Source organism: Peromyscus californicus, unplaced genomic scaffold, assembly GCF_007827085.1.
Source record: "Peromyscus californicus insignis strain IS unplaced genomic scaffold, ASM782708v3 Scaffold_5__1_contigs__length_169319896, whole genome shotgun sequence".
Lineage (NCBI taxonomy): Eukaryota > Metazoa > Chordata > Mammalia > Rodentia > Cricetidae > Peromyscus > Peromyscus californicus.
In genome coordinates this window covers 12,326,948-12,353,582 of record NW_026294573.1, presented here as the reverse complement: position 1 = coordinate 12,353,582, position 26,635 = coordinate 12,326,948, and the positions used below count along the sequence as shown (strand labels likewise).

The following is a 26,635-nucleotide window of genomic DNA, read 5'->3' as shown; positions in this document are numbered from 1 at the left end:
TACTATTTGCTGAAGCACATTACCCTGACAAGTCAGGCAGCTAAGACTCACTGCTTACGTGTATTCTAGGTCATGCTATTTAAGGTGACATGTTGGAGACTTACCAAAAATCTTGTGTTTTAAAGTTATTTGCAGCCTTGTGTAACCAGGCAAACTGGTGTGTGATTCTTTAACCTAAGTCTCTACAGTCATAACAGACATCTGCTCTGGGTAATTGCACAATTCTAATTAAAGCTTTCAAAGTGGGCCAGGTTTTCCAGGAGCTGAAACATCCAGGCACCTGCTTCAACATGTTGGAGGGGCAAAGCGATTTTCTCTACCATCGTGAGGAAACTGGGTCAGGGTGTGGGGAATGTGCCCTGCTGAGGGGATGGTATGGTACTGATCACCTTCGGCCTGTGTTCCTTTTGTTTTGCTCTGTGTATGTGTCTGCATTTCTGTTTGCATGTATGTGAGCTCATGTGCTGTGGAAGCCCAAAGCTGCACCTTACTGACTCACCGAGCCAGAGTCTCTCAACCCAACCCAGAGCTCTCACCAAGGCTAGCCTAACTAGCCGGCTGCCCTGGGGACCCTTTCTCAGCCTTCCGAGTACTGCAATTGCAGGTGGCCTTCCAAGCCCATCAGGCCTTTGGTGGCTTCTGCAGATCTGAACTTGGGCCTCCCGTTTGTATGGCTGAGATGCTGAGCCATCCCTAGCCCCTCCACCCCATTTTCTAGATGCTAGCAGAGGCACTGGAGCATCTGACATGGTACCTCGTAGGCCTTGCTGATCTGAATGAACTTGTCCTCGGCTCCAGGGTCTTTGTTTTTGTCAGGATGCCTGAAACACAGACGGCACCAGTGAGGAGAGAATTTTTTATGCATGATCACTTTATAACTTTATACACAGCTCACAACATCGGAGAAGCAAGGGGAAGGTGGTTTGGTTAGGACTGTTCTCTAAAATAAATGGTGGAAACAATCAGTTGCTTCACATGACCACAAAAAAATGCAACTTAAGCACAGGAAATTTCCTCTCAAGATGCTCTAGCTGAGCACACTTTCAAAGCACCACAGAGCACCGCAGCATGCTGAGAGGCGGCACATACGTACCCTCATCCTCATCTCAAGCACAACTGAAGAGGGCTGGAGGCTAAACCAGCTATTCATGCTGTCCCCAGACAGGAGTGTTCCCTCCCTGCATCATGTTGGTCTCGCAGGTGTTTTAGTTTTTCCCCTGAACACAGGTAGGGGTGCTGGCAAAGCTGCAGCCCTGAGGTGATGGTCACATTGCTCATGCCTGCTGCTCACGCTCAGATCAGAACCCCAGTTTCTGCCACTGCCCTGCTGATCCCACTCTACCTGTGACTGGCTACTTTTCCCTACCAATGGGTAATGCTTTCAAGGCCATGTGTTTATTAAGCTGTGAGAAAGCGGAGAGTCCATGCAGGGTGATTTCAGCTAATCTCAGAACTTGCTGTTTCCACTTGAAGCTGTGTTATTCTGCGTCTTTTCATCTTTACAGTGACGTTTGCTCTGGGGACGAAAACTGTTTTTTGAGACATGGTCTCAGGTAGCCAAGGCTGGCTATAAATTCCTGAGCCTCCTGCCTCTACCTTGGAGTGTGGGACTGCAGGTGTGCACCGCCTCACCTTGGCAGCTTTGGGGATTTTTTTGGTCTTGGAGAGTGGTCCCATTTGCTTCCTTGTTGTCTTCTAAGACTGAAATCAGACTTTCATAAAGAATTTCAACGGTCATGACATGAAGAGACTCTGTGACTGTTTGACACAGGAGCTGGGTATATAGCTCAGGCTGGCCTCCAACTCTTCATCTGCCTGCCTGCCTCAGCATCATGAGAGCTGGGGTCCCAGGCCTGTTCTACCACACCCAGCCCCACTTATTCTTTGCTGTTGTTTTGAGACAGGGTCCCTCTATATAGCCCTGGCTGTCCTGGACCTCTTTGTGGACCAGGCTGACCTCAAACTCAGAGATCCACCTGCTTCTGCCCTTTAAGTACTGGAATTAAAGGTGTGCACCACTAAGCCTAGACCCATTTATTCCCCCCCCACACGCCCCCCAGACAAGGTTTCTAACCAGGCTGGCCTTTAACTCACAGAGATCCACCTGCATCTGCCTCCCAAGTGCTGGGGTTAAAGGCATGCAAAAAAAAATCTACAATTCAGTAAACTTATCTGAGCAGGAATGTCTGAGTGGTTTATATCCCACATTTCACTCTCTAAAAACAAGCAACTTCATATGACTTGAACTTGGATTCCACCATGCGCTTCTGCACTGAATCCTTGCATTAACTATATCACTGAGGTTAAAAAGTGTCAGGTAGGCACAAGGAAAACAGCAGGACTTGAGGGGACGGGATGGCGGCTCCAAAGCATGTTTCTGGTTGACCAAAATAAAGGGCTTTTAATATTCAAATCAGGTTAGAGGAGGAGCGGATAAAACTGTGCAAGCTTGCAAATGATGACTGACAGGAAGAGCTACACAGGGCAGGAAGAGCGGGAGAGACTTTGCAGGAGACTGAGGCAGGGTCTGCGGCAGCTGGGTAGGAGAGGTCAGCTGAGAACCTTGGAAGGCACTTGACAGTCTGAACTGAAAGGTGGAGACCTCTCAAAGTTGCAAGTACTTGGAAAAGGGAAGTTCAGCCCTAGGGGAGTATTGTCCAATGTTGTGTTCAGGGAGTGAGACAGATTCATGAGCTGCCTCATGCCAGGCAAACTTTGAATTTCATAGTGAAGGAAACACTGTGCATGGGCTTGACTGTCAGCGTGACCTCTAAAGGAATAAAGATGGAGATGCAAAGAAGTAATTTCAGTAAGAATGAGGTGATTGGTGCACCTTAGCTGGCCAATCACCTTCTGCTTCTCTTCTGGGGGCCTTAGGCACTCTGCTAGCATGGGTGGCAGATAAAAGTGCCCATGATGAGACAACTCTTGGGCAAGAAATAGTTTTCCTGACAGAAAACACAGTCATTTCACATGGTTTCACCAACAAGTAACAATTTTTGTGAGGTCTAAGAAACACTTAGGAAAGCACTTGGCAAAAATGGTCTGACTGCTAACCATTTCCTCTGCCTTGGATCGTTCTGGAAGTCAAGTGGGGCTGTAATGCCACTTCCAGTGTTTCTACGAATCCTTCTAGAGGAGACACAGACTAACGGAAGTGAGAAAACACTGCCAAGGCCCAACGGGGAGAAAACAGGAAGACGGTACAAACGTGCAAGTAGAATACGATTTCAATGCACAGAGCCAACACTGTTCATTTGCATGGTCATGAATTACTCCAAGAGACTCCAACAGGAGGAAAAGGACACAGTTCAGTTAGCCAACAGCAGAACACCTTTTAAAGCTCCAGATAGAAAAGTCACAGCTGCCCACTGCAGTAGGTCCCACGTGATCCTTAAGCTAGCATTCTACCCAGCCAAGGCTATATATCCTGTCCAAAGGCTGTTATTTCTGAAATAACTACAGATTGTCATTTTGATTTAAGCACAGAGAGGCATGGCCCTGAAATATTACTGAAAGCCAATTTGGCAGAGAATTACTGGAAAGAGGCCATGCATTATTCGACAATGTGTTTCAGCATCCAATTCTAGATTCCTCATGATATGAATATAGCCCCAAATATGTATTCATAACATTATAAACGACCTTTGACCTTTACCACAACTAGTTTAGAATCAAGCTAAATCTGCTCAGTGAGGAAGAATGGTGCCAGGCAGAGCCAGGCAAGGTTACAGACTCATCTACTTAGGGCTGCTTTGCAGCTGCCCGACTTGACACTCTTTCCCGCCAAAGCACTAGCCTGCTCAGCCTTACCCATGCACAAATGGGCAAGTGATTGCAAAGCCAAAGGCAATACAGGTTTACCAAGTCTGAGCTTTGACCTTTCTATTTGTATATCGTGTTCAAACATCTTTTTCATGGGCTAATCAAATGGGTACAATGAGAAAGAGAACACGGAGGTGTGCAGGTAGTAGGTGCTCAATAATAACACTCCCGTTCCTCTCTCTGGGGCTACTTAACACTTGTGCCTCTCTGGCTTGGCCAAAGCTATCCTGAGAGAAGTTTGCCCCAGATAAGTTTAACACTACTGCTCCTCTCTAATTATAATCCTGAAAACAACAGGTGAAATTGTGATAGTTCTCATGAGCACACACAACACTCCAGAGGCAGGGATCCCGACGATTCAGGGTCAGCCTGATCTACATAGCAAGTTCTAGGCCAGATAGGGCTACATAGTAAGATCCCTGTCTCAAAAAAGATTCTGACAGCTCTCTTAAAGATTTTTTAAAAAAGTAATACACTTGGTTCTTGAATCTCCTTTTAAAACTGGAGGCCAAAGCACTTATTTTAAACTTTTCTAAAGCATAGAGAGTTAGAGAGCAGAACTGTATAACATTCCCTATAGCATTTATACCCATAAAAAATGCTTTATAGGGGCTGGAGAGATGGCTCGGTGCTTAAGAGTACTTGCTGCTCTCACAGAGGATCTGGGTTCAGTTCCTGTATTCACATCAGGCCACTCACAATTGCCTGTAACTCCATCTTCTCTTCAGATATATACACATAATTAAAAATAATACCTTTAAAAACCGGAATTACTTTATAGGTCAGGCATGGTGGTGCACACCTTTAATCCCAGCACTTGGGAGGCAGAGGCAGGCAGATCTCTGAGTTCAAGGCCAGGCTGGTCTACAGAGAGAGTTCCAGGATAGCCAGGGCTACACAGAGAAAACCCTGTCTCCAAGAAAGGCATCTAATCACTGTTGACTGTTTTCCTTCTTTATTTGCTCTAGTGAACCGGGACCTTGCCAGGCAGCCTAGGCTGTCCTCAACTCAGGGAGGGTGAGCCTTCTGCCTCTGCCTCCCGAGTGCTGGGAAGTGTAGGGTACCATGTTCAGTTTGATTACTTTTTTTTTTTTTTTTTTTTAAATCAAAGTTACTTCTTTTTTCTTGGTTTTTTTCAAGACAGGGTTTCTCTGTGTGGGTCTGACTGTCCTGGAACTCTCTCTGTAGACCAGGCTGGCCTCGAACTCACAGAGATCTGCCTGCCTCTGCCTCTTGAGTGCTGGGATTAATGGCATGCGCCACCACACCTGGCTTCAAAGTTACTTCTTACTTTAACACTAAATATCCTAACAGTATCTAAGACAATGCTCTAAGCCATTCATGAAGGGTGTGTGTGTCAAAGTAAACACAGGTTTTGTGATCACTAGAAATGATGGAACACAGGCTGTTAGCTGAACACCAATACTTTAGACAGCTATATATATTGAACACAGAAACAGACAGAAAAGCCATCGTAATTTAGGCTTCAGCCAGCTGCTGACTGCTTAGCGTAGGTTAAACTTCCATTCTTGGTTTCACATACCATTCCCGGGCGAGCTTCTTATACGCCTTTTTAATGTCAGTCTGACTGGCTGTGCGGCTGACCCCCAGGACTCTGTATGGGTCAAAATCCAACGCAGACAGACCTTGCAGGGTCAGAAAGAGAACTATCCAGAACTGCCAGGAAACGCCCAGCTTTCTCACCTCCATCTCTCTTCCTTCCCAGAGCTGAAATAGTAAGAGGTCACTGTAAGTTCCAGAGGCAGAAACCTGGACAGTCTTGCTTTTTTAGGTGAGGAGATACAAATATAAAGAATTAAAAGATTTTTTTTTTAATGGGAATATGTCAATCTAGTTGACTCTATCCTAACAAAACAAAACCCAAGCTGGGCAGTGGTGGCTCACACCTTTAGTCCTAGCACTCAGGAGGCAGATACAGGCAGATCTCTGAGTTCAAGGCTAGTCTGGTCTACAGAGCAAATTCCAGGACAGCCAGGGCTACACAGAGAAACCCTCTCTTGAAAAACAAAACGAAAAAATACTAAAAATGGACGAACTGAAATAAGTAGCAACCGTGAGAATATATTCAGGATGACCAGGAGACTGCATCGCAAATGCACAATTCCATCTGTCCTTACAATAAACTTAGAATTATTGGCTTCAGAAATAAACTCATAAATTCATCATCCAACTTATCATGTACTAAATTACAGTCTGGGATCAATGTGGCATTTCTGGGCACTAAATAAATACTTAAGTAAAACGGTTTAAAAATAACTGTGCAGTCATGTTCAGTAAGCCTGCTATTAGTTTTTCACCGTGTTCATTCAAAGAAGAAAATAAGAAGCTGTTCTTTAATCCGGTTAGCAATTTGGTTATTGACCATGGAAACTTCAGCTATGAAAAAGTGGTTAAGAAAAAATGGCTTTAAAATGTTTAAACTCCAACTCCGCTGAAGGGTTCAACTCAATGTGGGTTTTGGAATAATCTTGGCTGGTTGATGAGATGGTGTGGTATTGGGGACACACACAGGGCTATGATCTTTTATACCACACACTGTGTTCATGGATCACATTTATCTTGACCTCACAGTGTTAAGGTTCAGTGGCTGGCACCTTACTCAGGAGGGTGGATTTTGACAGGTGCAAGACAAACGCTGTAGGGGAGTCTTCACAGACCAGCTGGCCACTGTTTAGGACTGTACACACGCTAAGTAAAATACACAAGCAAGCCAGTTTCTCCCTTAAGACAACCTGTTCCGAGCTCACCTGGCTTTGGGATTAGGTTGGGGTGGGGGTCTGTCCACCACCACTCTAGGGCCTAAACCTGTGTTCTTGCTGACAGGGTGGGACTGAACACTAGCACCTAGAAGGATATTCATGGGCGGGGGTAGGGAAGAGTGAAGTGGGTAAGGGGTTTACTAAGCAGAATCCACCAGCCCGGCTGGGTGGGTGCGGTGGGGAAGTTCTTTGGCTGGCACTCTCCAGCTCCAGGGGGCCGGCCTCAGTGCAGGGGACGCACTGGCCAACAGGTAGCCCTCGGCGTCCCCAAAGGCAGGCGGCGGCGGCTCCCCGGAGGCTCTGCAGGACCAAGTTCCGCCTCGGGCGCTCGCCCGGGTCGCGACCTTCCGGGAGGCGGCCCCCTCCCCCGCCGCCCCGGTTCCTGTCGGCTCCCGGGTCCCCCAGGGCCCAGCGCGGGCTGAGGACGCGGAGGAACTGACGGGAGATCACCGAGCCTGTCGGGCCCCGCCGCGTCCGCGCGTCACGCCGGGAAGGAGTTACCGGGAAAGGGCACCGGCCCAACCGGCCGCAGCGTCCGTGCTCCAGTGAATCCGCCGGGGCCGGCGCTTCCAGTCCACACCAGAGCACCTGGGGAGGAGAAAGAGGCGGGGCCCAGGCTCGAACCGTCACGTGACATTTAAAGACGCCGCACTCCGAAAGCGCGCACAGGCCAGGTTGTGCTAGGCGAACTTTTTGGCCGCTGCCAGTCACCGTAGGCACGCGGATCTGGCGTGGTTGCTATAGGAACGGAGCGCGCTCTTCTGCTGGGTCCGAAGGCTTGATCTTGACCAGCGAGGCCAGAACGTGCCTTCTAGCGAGGCGGAGTCGCTAAGCATCACGGGATGCCAGGAAGACCTCCCGGAACCGGGGAGGGGTTTCCACTGGTTGCCAGAAGATGGCCTACGTCTAGCAACAGTTGCTAGGACGGGGACGCAGTCGCTGGTCCCAGTTCACTTTAACCCTATTCATAGAATCCTAGAGCGTCAGAGTTGGAGCCGACCTTAGGGATTCTTTCTAGTTCACCTCTCCATGTACTGAGGCTCAGAGAGGGCCAAAGACTTGCCCAAAGCCTAGAATTCAAGACTCAAAATACTGTTTATCATCAAGAATGTTCTAGACTGGGACTTAAGCAAGCACTGGGAAGGGGGTGTGGTGAATAAGGTTGACATTTTTTGCGTCTGTGATCGAGGTCTCTGGGGATGTATTTTCTATGCTATGTATGCCTCGTGTTGAGATCTTATGTAATAGTTTGCTTTTATCACTAAATCTAGCATGCTGTTTTAATTGTTTGTTTCCCAGGGTCTCCCTGTGTGTCCTTGGCTGGCCCGGAACTCGCCAGGTGGACCAGGCAGGCCTCTACCTGCTTCTGCCTCCCGAGTGCTGCCATACCCGGCTGTATCTTTTACTTATTTATTCCATATCGTCTGTTGCCTGGTTCTTCCGGGAATGTAAGCTCCCATAGGTAGGGTCTGTTCAGCACTGTAACACCGTCTCAATTGACCTTGGCATGTACAAGCTACCAATGAATGTTTTAATATTTGCAAAATAATTGAAAAAATGAAGCTAAAGCCTACGACACCCTCACACGCCCCGCCCGTGTGGGGAATGAAGTGAGGACCTCATGTGTGCTCGGCAGCGCTCTACCATTGAGTTCTACTTACGTTCCAGTGCCTAAGGTTGTGCTGCTCAAGTGACCTATAAGTAATCGAGCTCCTGCAATACCCCCAACAGGCCAATATGGAGTCAGTCATTCACGCTAGTTTTTATTTATTTATTTTTATTTTGGTTGCCATTGTTGTTTTCCTGTTAGGAATGTGGCAGGGATAAATAACATAAGGAGTGTAAAGTGGCTAGCACAATGCTCATTTGCTTTTGATACGTGAGATGAGTGGTACAAAACCGAGAGAAGAGAGGACCAGATTCCTGGCAGTTTCTCCGAAGGAGGTGGTAGGGAGGGAAGGAGAGGAGAGGGAGATGGAACTCTGTGTGGAATTATTTGAATGACTCACGATAGTGCGAAGCAACACACGGAGTAGTGGACAAGGAGGGAGACTTGAGGTTTCACTAGCCGCAAGGATGGGGCTTTACAAAAAAGCCACAACCAGCAAGGGGCTTGAACGATGTGGAACAGATCTCTAGACATGGCTTCCTTTCTTCTTGCCAGTAAGTGTGACCTTTTGAGTGTCTGTAGAAGTAGGGTCGCTACGTCCGGGGAAAAGGTGCCACAGCTGCTAAGAAGAAAGGTGCAAGGAAGCAACAGGACCACACAGCCTAGTACCTAGAGAGTCCTGGGGGCGTGATAGGAACGCGGCGGGCGGGCGGGCGGGCTGGACGGAAAGTCACGTGGGGGTGTCCTAAGGGGGCGGAGCAATGTTACGTGGGAGGTGTTAGAGGCGGGGCGAGGGAGCAGGAGCGGGACCTGAGAGCTAGGCTAGGTCCGTGACCATATAGCACGGTATGGAAAAAAGATGTGGGGTGGGGCCTGAGTGCCCGACCAGGGGAGGGACTGAGCAGCAGAATGGGGGCGGGTCCTAGGGGCGGGGTTGAGAGGGAAGAACCCTGGAGGGGGAGGGCGGGCCTAGGGCCGGGGCCAAGGAACATCGTAGGACCCGGGTGTTGGTCCAGGAGGCTCGGAGGAACGTCGACGTAGGGGCGAGTCTTAGGGGCGGAGCAATATCACGTGGGGCAGGTCTTAGGGTGTTGAAGTGCAGTGCCAGGGCGGGGCTTGAAGGGGCCGGGGGCGTGGCTGGAACATCTTAGGGCGTGGCGAAGTGCCGGGGCGGGGCCGAGAGCGCGTTAGAGGGAGGGGGAGAGTGGGAGGTGGAGGTGGGAGGATGGTGGGTGTGCTGTGAGGTGTCTGGGGAGGCGGAGCCGAGTGGGCGCCAGGGACGGGCCTTGGGGCCGGGCGGAGCCTCGTGGATGAGTCTCAATGACCGCTGGCCCGCAAGGCCTCCTCCGGGCGGGATCCCTTGCTAGGGCGATATGGGGGCGGAGCGTGGGTGCGGGGGCGGGACCCAAGGGCCGGAAGCGGACGGAACCCGGGGTACCGTAATCGGCCCGCCATGGACGAAGCGGACCGGCAGCTCCTGCGGCGATGTCGGGTGCGCCTAGTGGGCGAGCTGCAAGTCGCCGAGATCTGGGACGCTCTGCTGAGTCGAGAGCTCTTCACTCGGGACATGATCGAGGATATCCAGGTGCGCCCCGCCCCCTTGCGTCCCCAGTTTTTCCTGCGGCGCTGATGGGGACTAGGAGATTCGCTGAAGCCACCTCGGAGCTCCTGCCCTCCTCTCACCGCCTTGCACCGTGCGCCATGGGAAACCATGGCGTGGGAACTTCATTTTCAAAACCTTCCAGAATTCGGCCCCGTTAATCCTCCAGATTCTTATGGAGTCCGGAAGAATAAATACAAAAACCCCAAGCACCTCTTTTGAGGAGTGTTTGCTAAAGCGACTCTAAACTGCACCATGTTAATACTTGGATCTCTCTCGAGAAAGTAGGTGGTTATTTTTCCTGCTCAAGTATAAGAGCCCTAGGCACCTTAGCCTTGCACTGGCGCATTGTACCAGTCACTTACCCTCTTTGAGCCTCAGTTTCCTGGGCTGTGAAATGGAACAGTGGCCATCCTCTCCTAGGGCGAGTGAGATAACAGTGGTGAAGCACTTCTGTGTGGGACACAACACCTGGACCCAGCATGCCCTGTCTTCTTTGGTCAGGCCTTTATGTATCAAGTGCATGCTTTATGAAGGATTTTGGGGGCAAAAAGGGATTTGATGTAGGTAACAGAAGAATAAAACAACATTTGATCTTAAAAAAAAATACACTTGCCGGGCGGTGGTGGTGCACGCCTTTAATCCCAGCACTCAGGAGGCAGAGGCAGGCGGATGTCTAGAGTTCAAGGCCAGCCTGGGCTACAGAATAGTTCCAGGAAAGGTGCAAAGCTACACAGAGAAACCCTGTCTCAGAAAAAAACAAAAAAACACTTGTAGAGGCAGGAGGATCTCTGAATTTGAGAGTGAGTTCCAGGACAGCCAAGGCTACACAGAGAAACCCTGTCTCAGAAGTGCAAAACAAAACAGAAACAAAAAAGAAAGAAAGAAATACACTTCAGCATTCTTGTTCCAGTTGACCCCACAACACAGGCTTGAAAAGGAAATATTTCTTCCTGAGAGCCTATGAGTGGCAGGCCCTTGGGGCCTCTGTGTTATCATCTAAGAACCTGGTCTGGTCCAGTGAAGAGAAATAGAAGAAAGTAGTTCAGAATCATGTGATTACCAATTAATAAAATCAGCCAGATGGTGGCACAGGCTGTTAGTCCCAGCTCTCAGGAGGCAGAGGCAGGCAGATCTCTGAGAATTCTAGGACAGTCAGGGTGGTAACTCCAGTTCCAGGGGATATGACACCCTCTTCTGGCTTCCTCAGGGACCCAGCACACAATACACACACACACACACACACACACACACACACACACACACACACACACACACACATTTAAAAGCAAAACCAAAGCAAGAGCAGGAGAGTCAGAAGTTCAAGGTCATCCTTAGCTATGAAGGAATTTGAAAGCCAGTCTTGGCTACTTGAGAACTTTTCCCTGCCCCAAAACAAAAATGAACTACCACCACTCCCCATACAAAGCAAAACAACCTCTTTCCTCCAAAAAGGAGAGGCTGGAAATCTTGATTTCTGTATTCAATTCCCTTACTTACTTAAATGTTAGCAACAATTTTAGAAAAGTTAAGTAACTCATGTAAACCATTGGCCACCACTTTGCTACCTTTAGTAGGGCTAATTAGCACTTAGCACAGTGCTGGACACACAGTAGGCGTCTTTGAAAGCACTGCAGTAGATAGACAAGCAAAGGCCACAGAGGGTCGGACATGCATTCAGTACGCTGCTGGATTAGTTTCTGCCCACCTGCCCCAGGCTTATGCTCGATGAGAAGTGGGAGGGAGATGGTGAGAGTCAACAAAAGTCCCTGGGTAATGAGTGTCTGATTTTTCTATCCAAACAGCGGGCAGGCTCTGGGTCTCGGCGGGATCAGGCCAGGCAGCTGGTCACAGATCTTGAGACCCGAGGGAGGCAGGCCCTCCCTCTCTTCATCTCCTGCTTAGAGGACACAGGCCAAAACACCCTGGCTTCATTCTTGCGAACCAGTCGGCAAGCAGCCAAGCAGGATCCAGAGGCTGTTAAACCCACAGACCACCTGGTACCTGTGGTCCTGGGACCAATGGGACTCAAGCCAAAGGAGCAGAGAGTCGTGAAGCCGGACCCATCGCCACCTGCCCTGGGAAACCTCACCCCAGTGGTGCTGGGGCCGGAAGAGCTCTGGCCTGCTCGGCTCAGGCCAGAGGTTCTCAGACCAGAAACACCCAGGCCAGTGGACAGTGGTTCTGGCAGAACTCATGATGTCTGTGAGTATTGAGAGAATGGTTGTTGGGTACGTGCAGTGAGGTTATTTGGGGGGTGACTGGGTACAAATTGGTGGGTCGAGATTCAGTATTTAATTCTAGTATTTGTCTTAGTGAATGCTCATAGGAGATGCGTGGAATATTCCAATCATTCTATAGAAGATGTCATTTTGACAGTCCATCTGAAAAGCAAGAGTTTGTTTTGGATGCTCCTTGTTTCTCTGAGTGTTTCCAGAAGGAGCTATTGCTCAGGGTTTGCCTTTGGGTTCTGGTGGATGACGGAAAGTACCCACGCCTGACAGAAGCTGTTTGTTAGGACTCTGCCCTCTACACATATGTATCCCATGATGTGTCCCCCTACCTCCCTGCAGCCCTGCAAGGTAGATACCATTAGATTCAGCCCGGTAAGCCCAGGGCCAGGAAGGTGAAATAATTTGTCCAGAGATGACAACAGCATGCAGTGAAAAGCATACACCCCAGCTGGAAGGTTTTTACCTGAGTGCGTGTGCACACGGGTTGCCACATCCCACACCGTCACATTACAGGACATTTTAGTATCCTAGGAGACCTTGTCTCTTCAGTCAGTACCCACTCCTGCAGCTGAGGTCATTGCTGTTGTGGGCTCGTCGATGTCTGTCATTTTTGCTTATCTTTGTACATCAGTGAGAATGAAATCCTTCCTTAGGTGAGTCGGCATCTTTCACCCATCATATCTGCATTCCAGTCGTGGTGTTGTGCAGACCTACAGTTCATTCTTTTTCAGTGCTAGGTAGCAGTAGTTCCCATTCTGAATTACCTGAAGTTATTTATTCCGTGTGTGTGTGTGTGTGTGTGTGTGTGTGTGTGTGTGTGTGTGTGTGTGCGCGCGCGCGCCATTTGTGCAGGAGCGCATGTGTCAGTAGGTCAGAGGACAACTTTGGGTGTCATTCTTCAGAAAACATCCAACTTCACTTTTATTTTAAAAATATTTGTTTTATGTGAATGTGTGTGTGTGTTTATGTGTACTACATGAGTGCAGAAACCCACAGAAGTCAGAAGACTGTGGCGGGTATCCTGTACTAGTTACAGGTGGTTGTAAACCACTACATGGGTACTGAGAACTGGATCCAGGGCTCCTGTAAGAGTAGTGAACACTCTTTTTTGTTTGTTTGTTTTTGTTTTGTTTTGTTTTTTGATACAGGGTTTCTCTGTGTAGCCTGGGCTTTCCTAGAACTAGCTCTGTAGACCAGGCTAGCCTCATACCCACAGAGATCCACCTGCCTCTGATTCCCAAGTGCTGGGATTAAAGGTGTGCACCACCACTGCCCAGCTGCAGTAAGTACTCTTAACTACTGAGCCTTCTCTCTGGTCCCCTCCCCACTTTGATTTTGGAGACAGGGTCTCTCACTGGCCTGGAACTGATAGATAGAAGAGTCTAGGCTAGCCAGTGAGCCCCAGGGACCTGCTTGTATGTCTTTGCCTTTGCAGTGCTGGAGTTATGTGCCACTGTGCCGGGGTTTTTTATGTGGGCTCTGGGGATGGAACTCAGGTCTTCATTGTGTGTGACAAGCACTTAACACACTTTTTTTTTTGTTGATAGACACAAGGGTTATTCTTTCTTTTTTTCTTTTTCTTTTTGGTTTTTAGAAACAGGGTTTCTCTGAGTAGTTTTTGGTGCCTGTCCTAGAATTCACTTTGTAGACCAGGCTATCCTTGAACTCACAGAGATTCGCCTGCCTTTGCCTCCTGAGTATTGGAAGTAAAGGTGTGTGCCACCACCACCCAGCTGGGTTATTCTTTCTTTAAGATTATATTTTTATTCTATTCTAAAAATTATGTGTATTTCTATGTGGGTATGTCCACATGAGTGCATTGGAGTTCAGAAGAGGGCATCAGTTTGCCTGGTCCTGGAGTTACAGACTAGTCAGGGCAGGAATACAAGGCATGAACTTGGAGCAGAAACTTGTATAGGTTTATTTGTTATTTTTATTCTATATCTATGAGTGTTTTGCCTGCATGTATGTGTACTGCATGCATGCCTGGTGCCCACAGAGGCCATAATAGGGTGCCAGATCCCTTGGAAATGGAGTTAAGGATGAATGGGAACTGCTGTGTGTGTTTGCTGGGACCCGAACCTGGATCCTCCACAGGAGCAGCCATTGTTCTTGTGCACAGAACTATCTCTCTATCCCTCACCCCACCTCCCTTACTCCTTTCTGCTATGGAGTTCATAGAAATGGAGTCATGTGGTCTGTATTTCAGTGGCTGGCTTGTTTGTTTCTAACATAGCCTTCTGCTCTCTGGGTTACCCAGGGCATTGTGTGGATCATTAGTTGGCTTCTCTTGAGGATGTCCCCCTGAGTGGGGGACTTTGAGGTTTTTGAATAAGACCTTAGTGAACGTTCTTGGTCAACTCTTTTCAAGGGTGGAAGTGTGTGTTTAATGTTGGCGACTGTTGGACACTTCTCCATGGTGGCTGTGTCGCTTGACTTTCCTCTTCTGAAGTCCTGCTGTGGGGACTGTCTTCACAGGTCCTTGGCCTTTCCCAGCTGAACCCCAGCACCCACATTCTTCTTCTATCTTGTTCTGCAGGTGCTCCAGAGCAGATCAAGGGTCATACAGCTATGGTGAGTCCTCGTATACTTAAAGTTGATCTTTTCCCCAAGTCCTTCCCTTTGGCTGAGCTAGGAGCTGAGGAACCCTGCCTGGCTGGGGAACTTTGGTTCCAGTCACCACTCTCCGTGGCTTCTGACCCCAGCTGGAGCGCTCTGTCCCACCCATCCTGCCCATCCGCCCCTGTAAAGTCAGGTTTGAAACCTAAAGAAGAGCTGTTTCCCGGAGGATGTCCGCTCCAGGGCAAGCCTCGCAGGCTGTCCTTCCCATGTATATACCCTCTGGCTCCCATGTGCTGCTGGCGTTCTCCTTGTTGGGGACAAGGACCACTTAACCTGCAGAGCCCTGTGCTGGGGAGAGATAAGTCAGGCAGAGGAATATTCACTTAGAGTGATCAGACCCATGGACAGGCCATGGAAGAGGAAGTTCCTGGGTCTGAGCCTGGCGTGAAGGCTGTCTCAGGAGATCAGAATGTGGCCCTGGCCTGAGATTGCCGTGACAGAACCTATCATGTACCCCTCAGGCGAGCCCTGGGCCAGTGCCGATAAGTTGCATGGTATTTAAAGTCCCTTTGGGGTGAATGTGTCTGGGTTGATTGTTTTTTTGTTTTGTTTTGTTTTGTTATTTTATGTGTATGGGTGTTCTGCCTACATGTATGTCTGTGCATCACATGTCTGCAATGCCCATAGAAGCCAGAAGAGGGTGTCATATCCCCTGGAACTGGAGTTATAGACAGCTGTGAGCTACCATGTAGCTCTGGGAATTGAACCCAAGTCCTCTACAACAGCAGCCAGTGCTCTTGACTGCCTCTCCTGAAGAGTGCACTGAGGCCCCCCCCCCCCCATGACACTGGAAATCTGTCGTTGTGCAGGCATACACCCTGGATGCGGACCCCTGTGGCCACTGCCTCATCATCAACAATGTGAACTTCTGCCCTTCCTCGGGGCTCAGCACCCGCACTGGCTCCAGTGTGGACTGTGAGAGGCTTCAGCACCGCTTCCGCTGGCTGCATTTCATGGTGGAGGTGAAGAATGACCTGACTGCTAAGGTCAGTCACTGTCCCGTGAGGGACACGCCCCAGACAAGCCTCTATGTCCATAGGACTGTGGGAAGTGACATGGGCAGCTGGCTGTGGGTTCAAACATCAGACTTAGAGAAAGAGAGTCTGAGGATTGGCTTTCTCAGTGCCTACCCCCTGACCGCTTATGCCTCAGTTTCCCTGTTTGGAAGCAAGTAATCATTGTTGTAAAACTATGATGGAGATCAAATGGCCGGTGACCACGCATAGCATCTTTTCCCCCAAATGGCGCCAGTATGTTGTTGACTGTGCCCATCACAACTTCAGTATTGGGAGCAGTGCTGTGTCATGGCCTCTGGCTGGAACCTGCAGGCCAGATCTCAATTGGTGCCTCTGTCTTACCTGCTACCTTCCCTTGTAGAAAATGGTCGCGGCTTTGGTGGAGATGGCACAGCGGGACCACCATGCCCTGGACTGCTTTGTGGTGGTCATCCTCTCTCATGGCTGCCAGGTAGAAAGCCTCTCCTCTTGAGCCTTGACAGGCCCTGCAGTAGCAATGCCCCTTCTGTGACCATGGTACCCTTAGCTTTGGAGAGAAAGAAGTGAGGCCCTGTCTCACTCTGCTGTCTTCAGGGCCCTGTGGGCCTCTGAGGAGTTGCCTTCGTGGGTGGGACAGGGCAAGCCCTGTCCAATACGGGAAGGAAGAATTAAGAAAGACCTGTCTACAAAGCTGTCTTCTCCAGTTCAGAAACCAAATGCAGCAATCCTTTCGCTGCATCCTTCACCTCCGCTGCATCCTGCACTTCCTCTGTGCTCCATGTTGTATATTCCAGGCCCTTTACTTTTGGGTGGAACACAGGATGTTAGGATCTGTCTTCTGCTTGGCCACTAATGCACTAGTGGCTAAGTCCCTACCCCTGCCCAGGTCTCAGATTCTTCATCTTTTAAGTTGAGGGACTGGGGGCCAGCGAGATGGCCCAGCAGATAAAAGTGCTTGCTGCCAAACCTGGCAACCCAGAACCCGTATGGTGTAGTGAGAGAGCCGACTCCTACAAGTTGTTTTCTGATCCCCATGTGCATGTGGGCATCCATATGCACATACACACACACAATAACAACAACAAAGTAAATGCTGCTCTGTGTTTAGCTGCTTCAGAGGGGCTGGAGGACTAGAAGTCTGACTTTGGAGGTCTAGGTGAGGCCTGGAAACCAGCATTTTATGCAAGTCTTTGGGTGATGCTGATACTGGTGGTGTGGGAACACTTGGTCTGGACACAGCTGGCTTGTACTCTCAGGCTCCTTGGCTCCCATAGTTAAACAAGTCAGGCCCCTTGGAATCGATGCTAAACAGCCCACTCAATCTCTGTCAATGGGTGTCCCTGCCTAGGGCCATCTGAATATTGACCTTCCCACACAAAGGCTTGGGACAGACCTCTGGATTTCTTGTTTTTATAACCAAAGTGCCTTGTTCTCTAGGCCAGCCACCTGCAGTTCCCGGGTGCTGTCTATGGCACAGATGGATGCTCCGTGTCCATAGAGAAAATTGTGAACATCTTCAATGGGACTGGCTGCCCTAGCCTGGGCGGGAAACCAAAGTTGTTCTTCATCCAGGCCTGTGGTGGCGGTAAGTGGCACTGAGCCCCATTTGAGCACAGCTGGCAGGTAAGGAGCCACTTTCCCACCTAGCCCCTCACTGAGTCCAGGGGGTTCTCCACACACAGTGGTGTACAGCAGGACTTCCACCTAGCCGCCACAGGCCTAGCATCATCTGAGGAGTTTGGTGCAGTGATGTCACAGGCCCATGTGACTTTGATGACTTCAGCCCCAGAGTTTCTGTGAAAACAAATAAAGTAGGGCAGGGGAGATAGCTCCATCTGTAAAATGCCTGCCATGAAAAGAAGGGGCTCTTTGAGTCAGAGCCCCAGCACCCACAGAAAAGCCAGGCACAGTGGTACCTGCCTGTGATCCCAGTGCGGGGAGGTGGAGACAGGAGGTCTCTTGGGCTTGCTGGCTAGTCAGTCCAGCAAGAGACCTTGTCTCTAAAAACAAGGTGGGAACGATTAAGAAAGATACTCGAAACGCCGGGCGGAGGTGGCGCACGCCTTTAATCCCAACACTCGGGAGGCAGAGGCAGGCGGATCTCTGTGAGTTCGAGGCCAGCCTGGGCTACAGCGCGAGATCCAGGAAAGGCGCCAAAACTACACAGAGAAACCCTGTCTCGAAAAAACCAAAAAAAAAAAAAAAAAAAAAAAAAAAAGAAAGATACTCGATATTGTCCTCTGGTCCTCATGTACATGTGCTCATGTGTGCACTTACAAACACACGCTTACATTCATACACATGTACACACACCTAAGAACAAAACGAATAGATACTGGTCTTTTAGTGTGTTAGGCTAGATAGACAAGGAACTCTGGCCATTCTGGCCCAGGGAATCCCTTCCTGCACTCCCCCACCCTGCCGCAGGGCCCAGGGTCACCTCATGCCCCCTCTTGTTGCCAATGCTCTTTCAGCAGAATATTGACAACATGGTGCGAGAAGCTGCCCTGAGCTCTTAGACCACGGAGATGCCCTCTCGTTCACCCTTTTCCTGATCTAGGGTGTCTGCGATGGTTCGCTAGCTCTGACCCCTGAAAGACAGAGGGAACTAGGAACAGAGCTGAGTGGGATGCCAGCTTCCTGGACAGCGACAGTTTGCCTGTCTTTGCTTCTCCCAATCTCACCCACTTGCAGTAACAAGTAGGATTTTGGTCCCACACATATGAATGGGCTTATTCTTCAGACCTCTTTTTTTGAGTTTTCGAGACAGGGTTTCTCATGTAGCCCTGACCTTCCTGGAACTCGCTCTGTAGCCCAGGCTGGCCTTGAACTCACAGAGATCCACCTGGCTCTGGCTCCCGAGTGCTGGGATTAAAGGCATGCGCCACCATCACCCGGCATTTTTTTTTTTTAAAGACTAATGTATGTGGGTATTTTGCATGTATGTCTGTGTACCACAGGTGTGCAGAAGCTTGTGGAGGCCAGAAGAGGGCATGAGATCCCCTGGAGCGGCAGTTAGAGATGGTTGTGTGAGCTGCCATGTGGGTGCTGGGAGCCAAACCTGGGCCCTCCGCAGAGCGTCGAGTGCTCTCACTGCCCGAGCCATCTCTTCAGCCCCTATCCTATCTTCCTTTCTCTCTGCTTGCCGTTTATTGTCATTGCCTCCAGGAAGTCTTCCCTAGACTCCCCCTTCCTTGACAAGGTTAATCCCTGTGCTTGGGAGGCAGAGGCAGGAGGGTGTCTGAGCACGCCCAGTCTACATAGTGAGTTCCAGGGCAGCCAGCGCTACATAGAGAGACCAAAAACTGGTTTCAGGTTAGCCTGGGCTATATGAGATCCTGTCTACCCTCCCTCTTTGTCTGGCTTTGTCCCCTCCAGGAAGTGTGACCTGCTGTTTAATGCTCTTGCCACCTGGTGACGCCATGTCACCTAAGAACGGAAACACAGTGACTTCCCTGTCCCCTGCCTGGCTGGGTGTCCTGTTCACACACATGCAAATGAGGCCCAGGATTTTGATGACGCTACTGTTGCTGTTTTCAAATTTACCATTCTAATTTAAGAGGCAACATGTCACCTACCCTGTTAGGAGGTGGCACAGAACTAGGCTTGAGGAAGTTCCTCCAGAGCCAGTAACTGGTGTGATGCCGTCAGTGTGACACAGTTGTCATACAGGAGTGTCATACACTCTTGGCCAGAGTCCAGCTGTGGCTCAGGCTGAGCTGTCAGTTTTGCGGTGACACCCCCCCCTTTTTTTTTTAAAGGATTTTAGAGCTTATGAGTGTAAATATTCTTTATCCCTCATTATAATAAACTCTCCATGTGGATGCAGCCTCTGGGTCATGAATGTCAACCTGCCGCCCCACTGCCATGCCTGCATGGAGTGGGTTGCCCGCCAGCATGCGGCTGCATCTGCCCAGTATGTTTCCCTGCATGCAAGGAATACCCTTGGGACCTCCCACCCCCACCCCGTGTAATAATTCATAACAATGAGGAGAAGGCAGAAAGCAGCCACAGTTGGCCACAGCAGCTGAGGGGACGGTCTGCCTCCTGCTGTATGTATACCGGGAATTGGTCCCTCCATGTATACAGTGTGCAGACTAAGGATGACACATGAACAGAGATGCGACTGGTGTCCCTCTCTGACTTTCCTCTTTCCCATGTCCACTTCCCAACCGTGGCCATTTGGGTTATGACTGCCTGTCAGCTCACACTACATAGGGGTCTCCATAGAGTGCCATGGGCTGCATCTGAATTAGTTCCTTAGAAAATTGTGGGTTTGGCCAGGTGACGGTGGTACACGCATTTAATCCCAGCACTCGGGAGGTAGAGGCAGGTGGATCTCTGTGAGTTCGAGGCCAGCCTGGTCTACAGAGGAGATCCAGGACAGGCACCAAAACTACACAGAGAAACCCTGTCTCGAAAAACAAAACAAAAATTGTGGGTTTAGAAGGTGAGCACGCTAACACAGATTTGGTTACCTGTCGTTTTCTTTATTTGGGGTGTTTGCTGCAAAGTTGCTGTTAAAGGTTTTAATATGGTATAAGTATAGATCTGTTTAGCACACACATACATACATACATAAAACTTAGTGTGTAAGTTCAAACTTGGGAGTCAGTTCTCTCTTTCCATCATGTGGATCCAGGCTTGGCAGCAAGTGCCTGTACCTACTGAGCCATCTTTTTAGCCCCCTGTTTGGTATAGTTTGGATTTCCTCTTTGGGTTCCCATAAAATGATTAGGGTAGTGCAAAAAATACAAATGGGCCGGGCGGTGGTGGCGCACGCCTTTAATCCCAGCACTCGGGAGGCAGAGCCAGGCGGATCTCTGTGAGTTCGAGGCCAGCCTGGTCTCCAAAGCAAGTTCCAGGAAAGGCGCAAAGCTACACAGAGAAACCCTGTCTCGAAAAACAAAACAAAAAAAAAAAAAAAAAAAAAAAAAAAAAAATACAAATGGTTGGGCCTGTTAGCACAGACCTGTAATCTCAGCTACTTAGGAAGCCAAAGCAGGGCGATGAGAATTCAAGGCCAGGCCCTGGAGAGGTGGGTCAGTAAAGAGTGTGTACTGTGTAGAGTACCCAGTTGGATGACTCAGTGGTTAAGAGTGCATGCATACTGTTGGAGAGGACTCAGTTCAGTTCCCAGCAACCACACTGGGCCACTTCCAGTAACTGCAGCTCCGGGGATCCAACACCCTCTTGTGGGCAACTGCATGCATGTGCACAAACCTCACCTCCACACACAATTAAAAATTAATACTCTGCCAGGCCTGATGTCTTATGTGTCTAATCTCAGCACTGGGGAGGCAGAGGCAGATGCATTTCTGTGAGTCCAAGGCCAGCCAGGGCTGCATAGTGAGACCCTGTCTCAAGACAAAACAGTTGTGCTTCACCATATGAAGCTCCAGTTTCCTTCCAACATTGGCAGTGCTCACAAGAGAAGCCTTCAGGTCCAGGCCTGTCCCTTTTCAGGAGAAGCACCTTGTGCTATAGTGGTTCTACAGTGTAGTGACATTGGGTGTCTGTTTTTGCCCCTGCAGAGCAGAAAGACCATGGCTTTCAGGTGGCCTGCACTTCCTCTCAAGGTGGGGCCTTTGACAGCGACTCGGAGCCAGACGCTGTACCGTACCAGGAAGGCCCAAGGACCTCTGACCAGCTGGACGCCGTGTCAAGCTTACCCACCCCCAGTGACATCCTCGTATCCTATTCCACCTTCCCAGGTGAGCTCATCTGTGCCTGGGGGTCCTTGGCAAGTCACTTCACCTCTCCTAAGCCGCTTCTCACGGGGAAGCAGGCACGGCTTCAGACTGGCATGCAGATTAAGAACAGTAACCTTTTGGGGTTGTCCCGCAGAGTAAACAAGGGAGGGGCTGGCACTTCCCTCAGCACAGTGTTGGGTGTGTGGCGGTAAGGGAGCCATGAGGTACATCCTTCAACCTTCTTGAGACCCCTGACTTCCCAGAACCTTGGTTTCCAGACTGAGAAGATGGGAGCCACAGCCAGTCAAGTGGGGTTGAGGGTGAAGAGTAGCAGGGAGCCACAGCAATGGGGCCGCCCTTGCCACCTGTCTGTGAGCCACAGTCTGGATCTGGCTGTGGCCCGCATACTCTGCCAAGGAGTGTGCCACTCCGCTCTGTGGCAGTTCAGTCTTCTCCTCCTGCAGGGTTTGTCTCCTGGAGAGACAAGAAGAGTGGTTCCTGGTACATTGAGACCTTGGACGGCGTCCTGGAACAGTGGGCTCGCTCTGAAGACCTGCAGTCCCTCCTCCTCAGGGTGAGTACTTCTTCCTGAGGGGCGGAGAGGCCTGGAGAGCAGGGCAGCAGGCCCTAGCCAGCTGCAAGGGCTGGTGGGCTCTGGCTGAGAATCAGGGAGCGCCTTGCCTCTCAATGAGGAACGTGACCATGGCGATGACACTTGTCCTCTTTGCAAAGTGCTGTCTTCCCCTGCCTCCTTAGAGACAGATGCCCAGACAGACACCTGGTTCCCAGATGACAGAGTGGTCTTAAGTGCCAGGTGAGGTGGCTCAGTGGCAAGAGCATGGTGCCCTGAAACCTGGCCATGTACCTCTCCCTTAACCCCGTGGGAGTCCCCCACATGCCCTCTCTTTAGATAGAGTCACATGTAGCCCAGGCTGGCCTAGAACTTGCTGTGTAGTGAACAATGAACTTGAACTTTTGATTCTCCTGCCTCTACTCCCTGAGTGCTGGGATTATGGGTGCTAAGTACCACACCCAATTTGTGCAGTGCTAGGGTGAAATCCAGGGTGTCGTTCATGCTAGACAAGTAACCTCCCAACTGAGCTACATCTAGAGCCCCACGGCATTGACTCTTGACCATCATGCATTGTGCTTCTGTCTAGAGTGTCCCCTTCCTGGAGGCCTCAATGAGAATGAACAGGGAAGGGGCATGGTGGTGCCTTGCTTCACAGCAGCCAGCCACCAACTCAGGCACTTGCTCCCCACGAGGTGTACCAGGCTTTTTCTTTTGGGCCACCAACCAGCTCCCAAATCATGACATGGAGACTTACTAGTTATGTTGTAAGTAAGCTATGCTTGGCCTAGCTTAGGCTTGTTTCTGGCTAGGTCTTTTAACTTAAATTCACCTGTTTCTCTTTATCTACCTTTTGCCTTGGGGCTTTTTACTTTTCTTTCCTTCTGTACATCTTACTTTCACTGCTTCTTGTGTCTGGCTGGCGGCCGCCTGGCTTCTTGCCCCCGGCTTGGCCTCCTCTTCCCCTCATTTATTCTCTCGGCCTGCCAGCCCCACCCATCCCTCTCCTGCCTGGCTATTGGCCATTCAGCTCTCTATTAGACCAACCAGGGGCCTTAGGCAGGCAAGGTGAAACGAATGCAACACATCTTTACAAGATTAAACAAATGCAGCACAAACAAATGTAACACACCTTTATACAGTTAAAGTAATATTCCGCAGCATAAACAAACGAAACACATCTTTGCCTAGTGAAATAATACTCCACAACCACAAGGGCCCTGTGGGTTTCCACTGCTCCGCTGAGGTGCACACCTCAGGGCTATAGGAGTCCCTTCTGGTCCTGAGTGGGGCCCTACAGGATGGGGACAGCCGAGCAGCAGGCGTGGTCTCTGGGTCCCCCTGTTCCCCATCTTCCTTACTCCCAACCTTTCAGTCTGATTGGAATTGTGAATTTTTGTATTAGAAAACTTGAGTTTTCCATTCTTTTACATAGCTGAGGTGTTTGTTCCCCAACCCACCTGAGAAGGGTATAGGTGGAGTGGCCTTCCTTCAGATGCCCCTTCAGTGGCCCTCGCCCTCAGGTATGGCCTCCGACAAGGACACTGAACTCATAAATTCCACCTCTGGTTCTGTTTTGCAGGTCGCCAATGCTGTTTCTGAGAAGGGGATTTATAAGCAGATTCCTGGCTGTTTTAACTTCCTCCGGAAAAAAATGTTTTTTAAAACTTAATGAGGTTGGGGCGGCTTATTGCCTCAATGCCCTCCCCTAAACCTTCGTGGACTGGACGTGGCTGAGGCCAGGACTGTCCTGCAAAGCCAGGTTTTTGGAACTGGGGCAGGCTGCTCTTTCCCCTTCCGCGGCAGACAGGCTCCTAGCAGCTTCCGGGTTGGTGAGAGATACAGAGCAGTGGAGGGAGAGGAATAGAGCGCTGTGGCTGCCACCTGGCCTCTTCATCTGTGGTTAGGAACTGTGGCCTGTGACCACCAGGTCCTCTCTAGAGCAGGGCTTCTCTGCTGCTGCACTGTTGACATGTGGGGTGGCGTAATCCTGTCATGGGACTGTCCTGTGTATTGTAGGGTATTTTGAGCCATCTCGGGTCTCTACCTGCCAGCTGCCAGGAGCACCCTGCCTGAGTTCTGCCAACCAGAAATGTCTGCAGACATTGTCACACGTACCCTAGGGGACATAACAGCCCCCACTGGAGGACCATAGTCCGCAGTGGTCTGTGGCTCAGACACACCAGCATCTCTCCTTCCCAGACCCACAGTCCAGCTGGTCCAGTGTGAACACCTGGATCTGTGAGTTCGTTGAAGTTTCCAGAAGGATTCATTCTAACTTTAGCACATTATTTATTCTTAAAAAATAAACCTTGGGCCAAAGGGCTTCCTTTGGCCCGTGTCATCCCCCACTTCTGTTCTGTTCTTCCCTACAAAGCAGACCTTTGTATTTTCTGAGCATTTCTCCACGTCTTCTAACATCCCTGTCCCAGCCCAGGAGGTGACTTGCGGGAGTCCCCAGAAGCTCCCACAGATCATCTCCTGTCTTGAAGGGCCATGGTTACCCTACTGGAGACACCTGGACAGAGCTCGGCTATCCTGAGTCCCCACCTCTGTCTCCTAGTGTCTTCCTCCCAGTGAACCTGTCCCCTGAGGGCAGTGATTATGCAGGGGTGAAATGCTGGGCTTCCCTGGAGAAGGTGCTGCCCCTGGGGGTTTTAAAGCTGTCCCGACTTTCACTTAGTTTTCTTTTTTTCTGGTCTCGGTATCTTTGCTTTATGAACATCCATTTGAGCTCAGACAGTAGGGGTGCCAAGCCTTGTTTGTTTATTTTTGGGCTGGGTTCTGACTTTGTAGCCTAGGCTGGCCTCAAAATCTCCATCCTGACTCCTCCTGAGCACTGGGATTACAGTGTGCACCACCACACCAGGCTCCTCCACAGGCTTTGTTTCCAGGGCCCTGAGGTTAGGGTGTCTGGTTAATAATAAGACAGACTCGTACCAGGGTGTGATTCATATAGTCAATTTATTACTGCTTTCCTTGTGTGACACTTCCAAGGTGGCAGTCCCAGAGCCATCTTTGGTTAGTACTTTTGAATCACCTGCAGGACACACAGGAGAAAGTGAGGTTAGCCTGATGGCTGAGCATTAATTCTCAGGGAGAAAGGGCGTGGTCACGGCTTTCTCTTCCTGTAAAGAGGGGCCTTAGCCTGGTCCTGCTGGGGCTTCAGAACTGGAGTGTGAATCTCTAGTGACATGACAAGTCACTACGTAGCTCTGGCTGTGCTGGAACTCATTCTGTAGATCAGGCTGGCCTTGAACTCACAGAGCTGCCTGCCTCTGCCTCCCAAGTACTGGGATTGAAGGTGTTGACCATCACACTGGGCTAATTTGTTCCTTAAGATTACTCTTTGAGGCACTAACATAGTGTATGGGTTGGGGGGATGTCACTTGCTTTCCAAGACCAATTAGCAGGATCAAATACGTTTTTGGGTGTGTCTTTTTTTTTTTTTTTTTTTTTTTTTTTTGAGATGGGAGTTTCTTATAGCCCAGGATGGCCTCAAAGTTGCCATGTGGCCAGGGATGACCTTGAATTCCTGACCCTCTCTACCTCCACCTGTGCTGGGATTCCCTATGCATTCTAACATACAGGCTCCCTCGCCCAGTAGAGCTGCTGATTTCTATAGCACAGGCATTCAGAACAGAGTACAAGGATCCTTGTCTAAGGTTGCTCACTGCAGCAGTGTGGGCATTAAAAACGGAACACAGATGAAACATCCCTCATGACATTTGTGTTGTGGATACCTCACAGCAGTTCAGAGTGACAGGTGACAGCTGAGCGCATTGAACAAGCAGACTGTGATTGTGGCTTTTGGTTAGAAGACAATATACACACCTAGTTGTGGGGTTTTAATTTGTAATCCTTTGGCCTCAGCCTGGTTTTTTTTTGTCTGTTTGTTTGTTTTTTTTTTTTCTGGGGCAAGGGGGCAGTTTTGAGACAGGCTTTCTCTGTGTAACAGCCCAGGCTGTCCTGGACTTTTGACCAGGCTGAACTTGAACTCACAGAGATCCACCTGCCTCTGCCTTCCAAGCGCTGGCATTAAAGGCGTGCGCCACCATTCCAGGCTAAGTGTTTTGATTATAGGTGGTGTACCACCATGCTTGGCTACGTTAGCCTGGTTTTGTCTCATGTAGCCCAGGTTGGCCTTAAAACAATCCTCCTGCCTCTGCCTTCCAAGTACCGGGCATCACAAACCTGCACCACGTCTGGCAGTACAGGGTTTTGTTCTGTTCTGTATGTTGGTCTCATATACACAAAGCCTGGAAGAGCACATGGCATGTAATTCACAGTGACTCCCTCTGTAGAATGGGAACAGAGGTTAAAGTGAGGGGATCTTCACTGCTTACTTAATACACTCCTATATTCTTTTTATAAACAATATTTTCAATAAAGAAATGTATTCCTTTCTGAACAGAACAATAAAGCTGTGATTGCTGAAGCATCCCATGTTGACATTTTTCAGTGGACATTTGCTGAAAGGATGAAATGCCCCGGGCTTCCTGATCGCCCCATTTGTGCCTTTTGTTGGCAGCTTGCTGGCCTTGGCTCATCACCTACTACTGTTGTCTAGACAGGTGCTCCCAGGGCTGCAGCTGTTTGAGACTCAGGCTGCATGCACACACAGTGTGGCCTTGGGCTGGGACCATTGTGAGGCTCCCATTGCTCCTCCGCAGCTGCCGGGGCAGCCTTCTCCAGGGACAGCTGGC

The 26,635-nt window shown here is 49.9% G+C and overlaps 2 protein-coding genes across 5 annotated transcripts in view; one reads left to right on the top strand and one right to left on the bottom strand.

Moving 5' to 3' along the window:
- The window catches only part of Dnajc16 (DnaJ heat shock protein family (Hsp40) member C16), a 32,688-nt gene extending 25,264 nt beyond the window's left edge, over positions 1-7,424 (bottom strand). The window contains exons 1-3 of one of the 3 annotated variants that reach the window (XM_052716153.1): positions 7,046-7,424; positions 5,369-5,553; positions 755-821 (exon numbers count right to left, since the gene is read on the bottom strand). In XM_052716153.1, the coding sequence (XP_052572113.1) occupies positions 755-821; positions 5,369-5,535 (234 nt within the window). In that variant the 5' untranslated portion in view covers positions 5,536-5,553; positions 7,046-7,424. Of the gene's footprint in view, positions 1-754; positions 822-5,368; positions 5,554-6,593; positions 7,012-7,045 lie in introns of those variants that run through there. The other 2 variants (XM_052716152.1, XM_052716154.1) reach the window with 2 other exon arrangements.
- Positions 7,425-9,461: 2,037 nt separating this feature from the next.
- On the top strand, positions 9,462-26,370 carry Casp9 (caspase 9). Of its 2 annotated transcripts, XM_052717581.1 has the most exons (10): positions 9,462-9,799; positions 11,620-12,019; positions 14,588-14,622; positions 15,480-15,656; positions 16,048-16,137; positions 17,103-17,250; positions 21,200-21,379; positions 21,823-21,932; positions 22,519-22,696; positions 23,512-26,370. In XM_052717581.1, the coding sequence occupies exons 1-9, from the start codon at positions 9,668-9,670 to the stop codon at positions 22,687-22,689; spliced, it is 1,443 nt and encodes a 480-aa protein (XP_052573541.1). In that variant the 5' UTR covers positions 9,462-9,667; the 3' UTR covers positions 22,690-22,696; positions 23,512-26,370. The 2 variants fall into 2 exon arrangements, with proteins under 2 accessions (XP_052573541.1, XP_052573542.1); XM_052717582.1 differs by lacking the exon at positions 22,519-22,696 and having other exon boundaries at positions 9,466-9,799.
- The last annotated feature ends 265 nt before the right edge of the window (positions 26,371-26,635 follow it).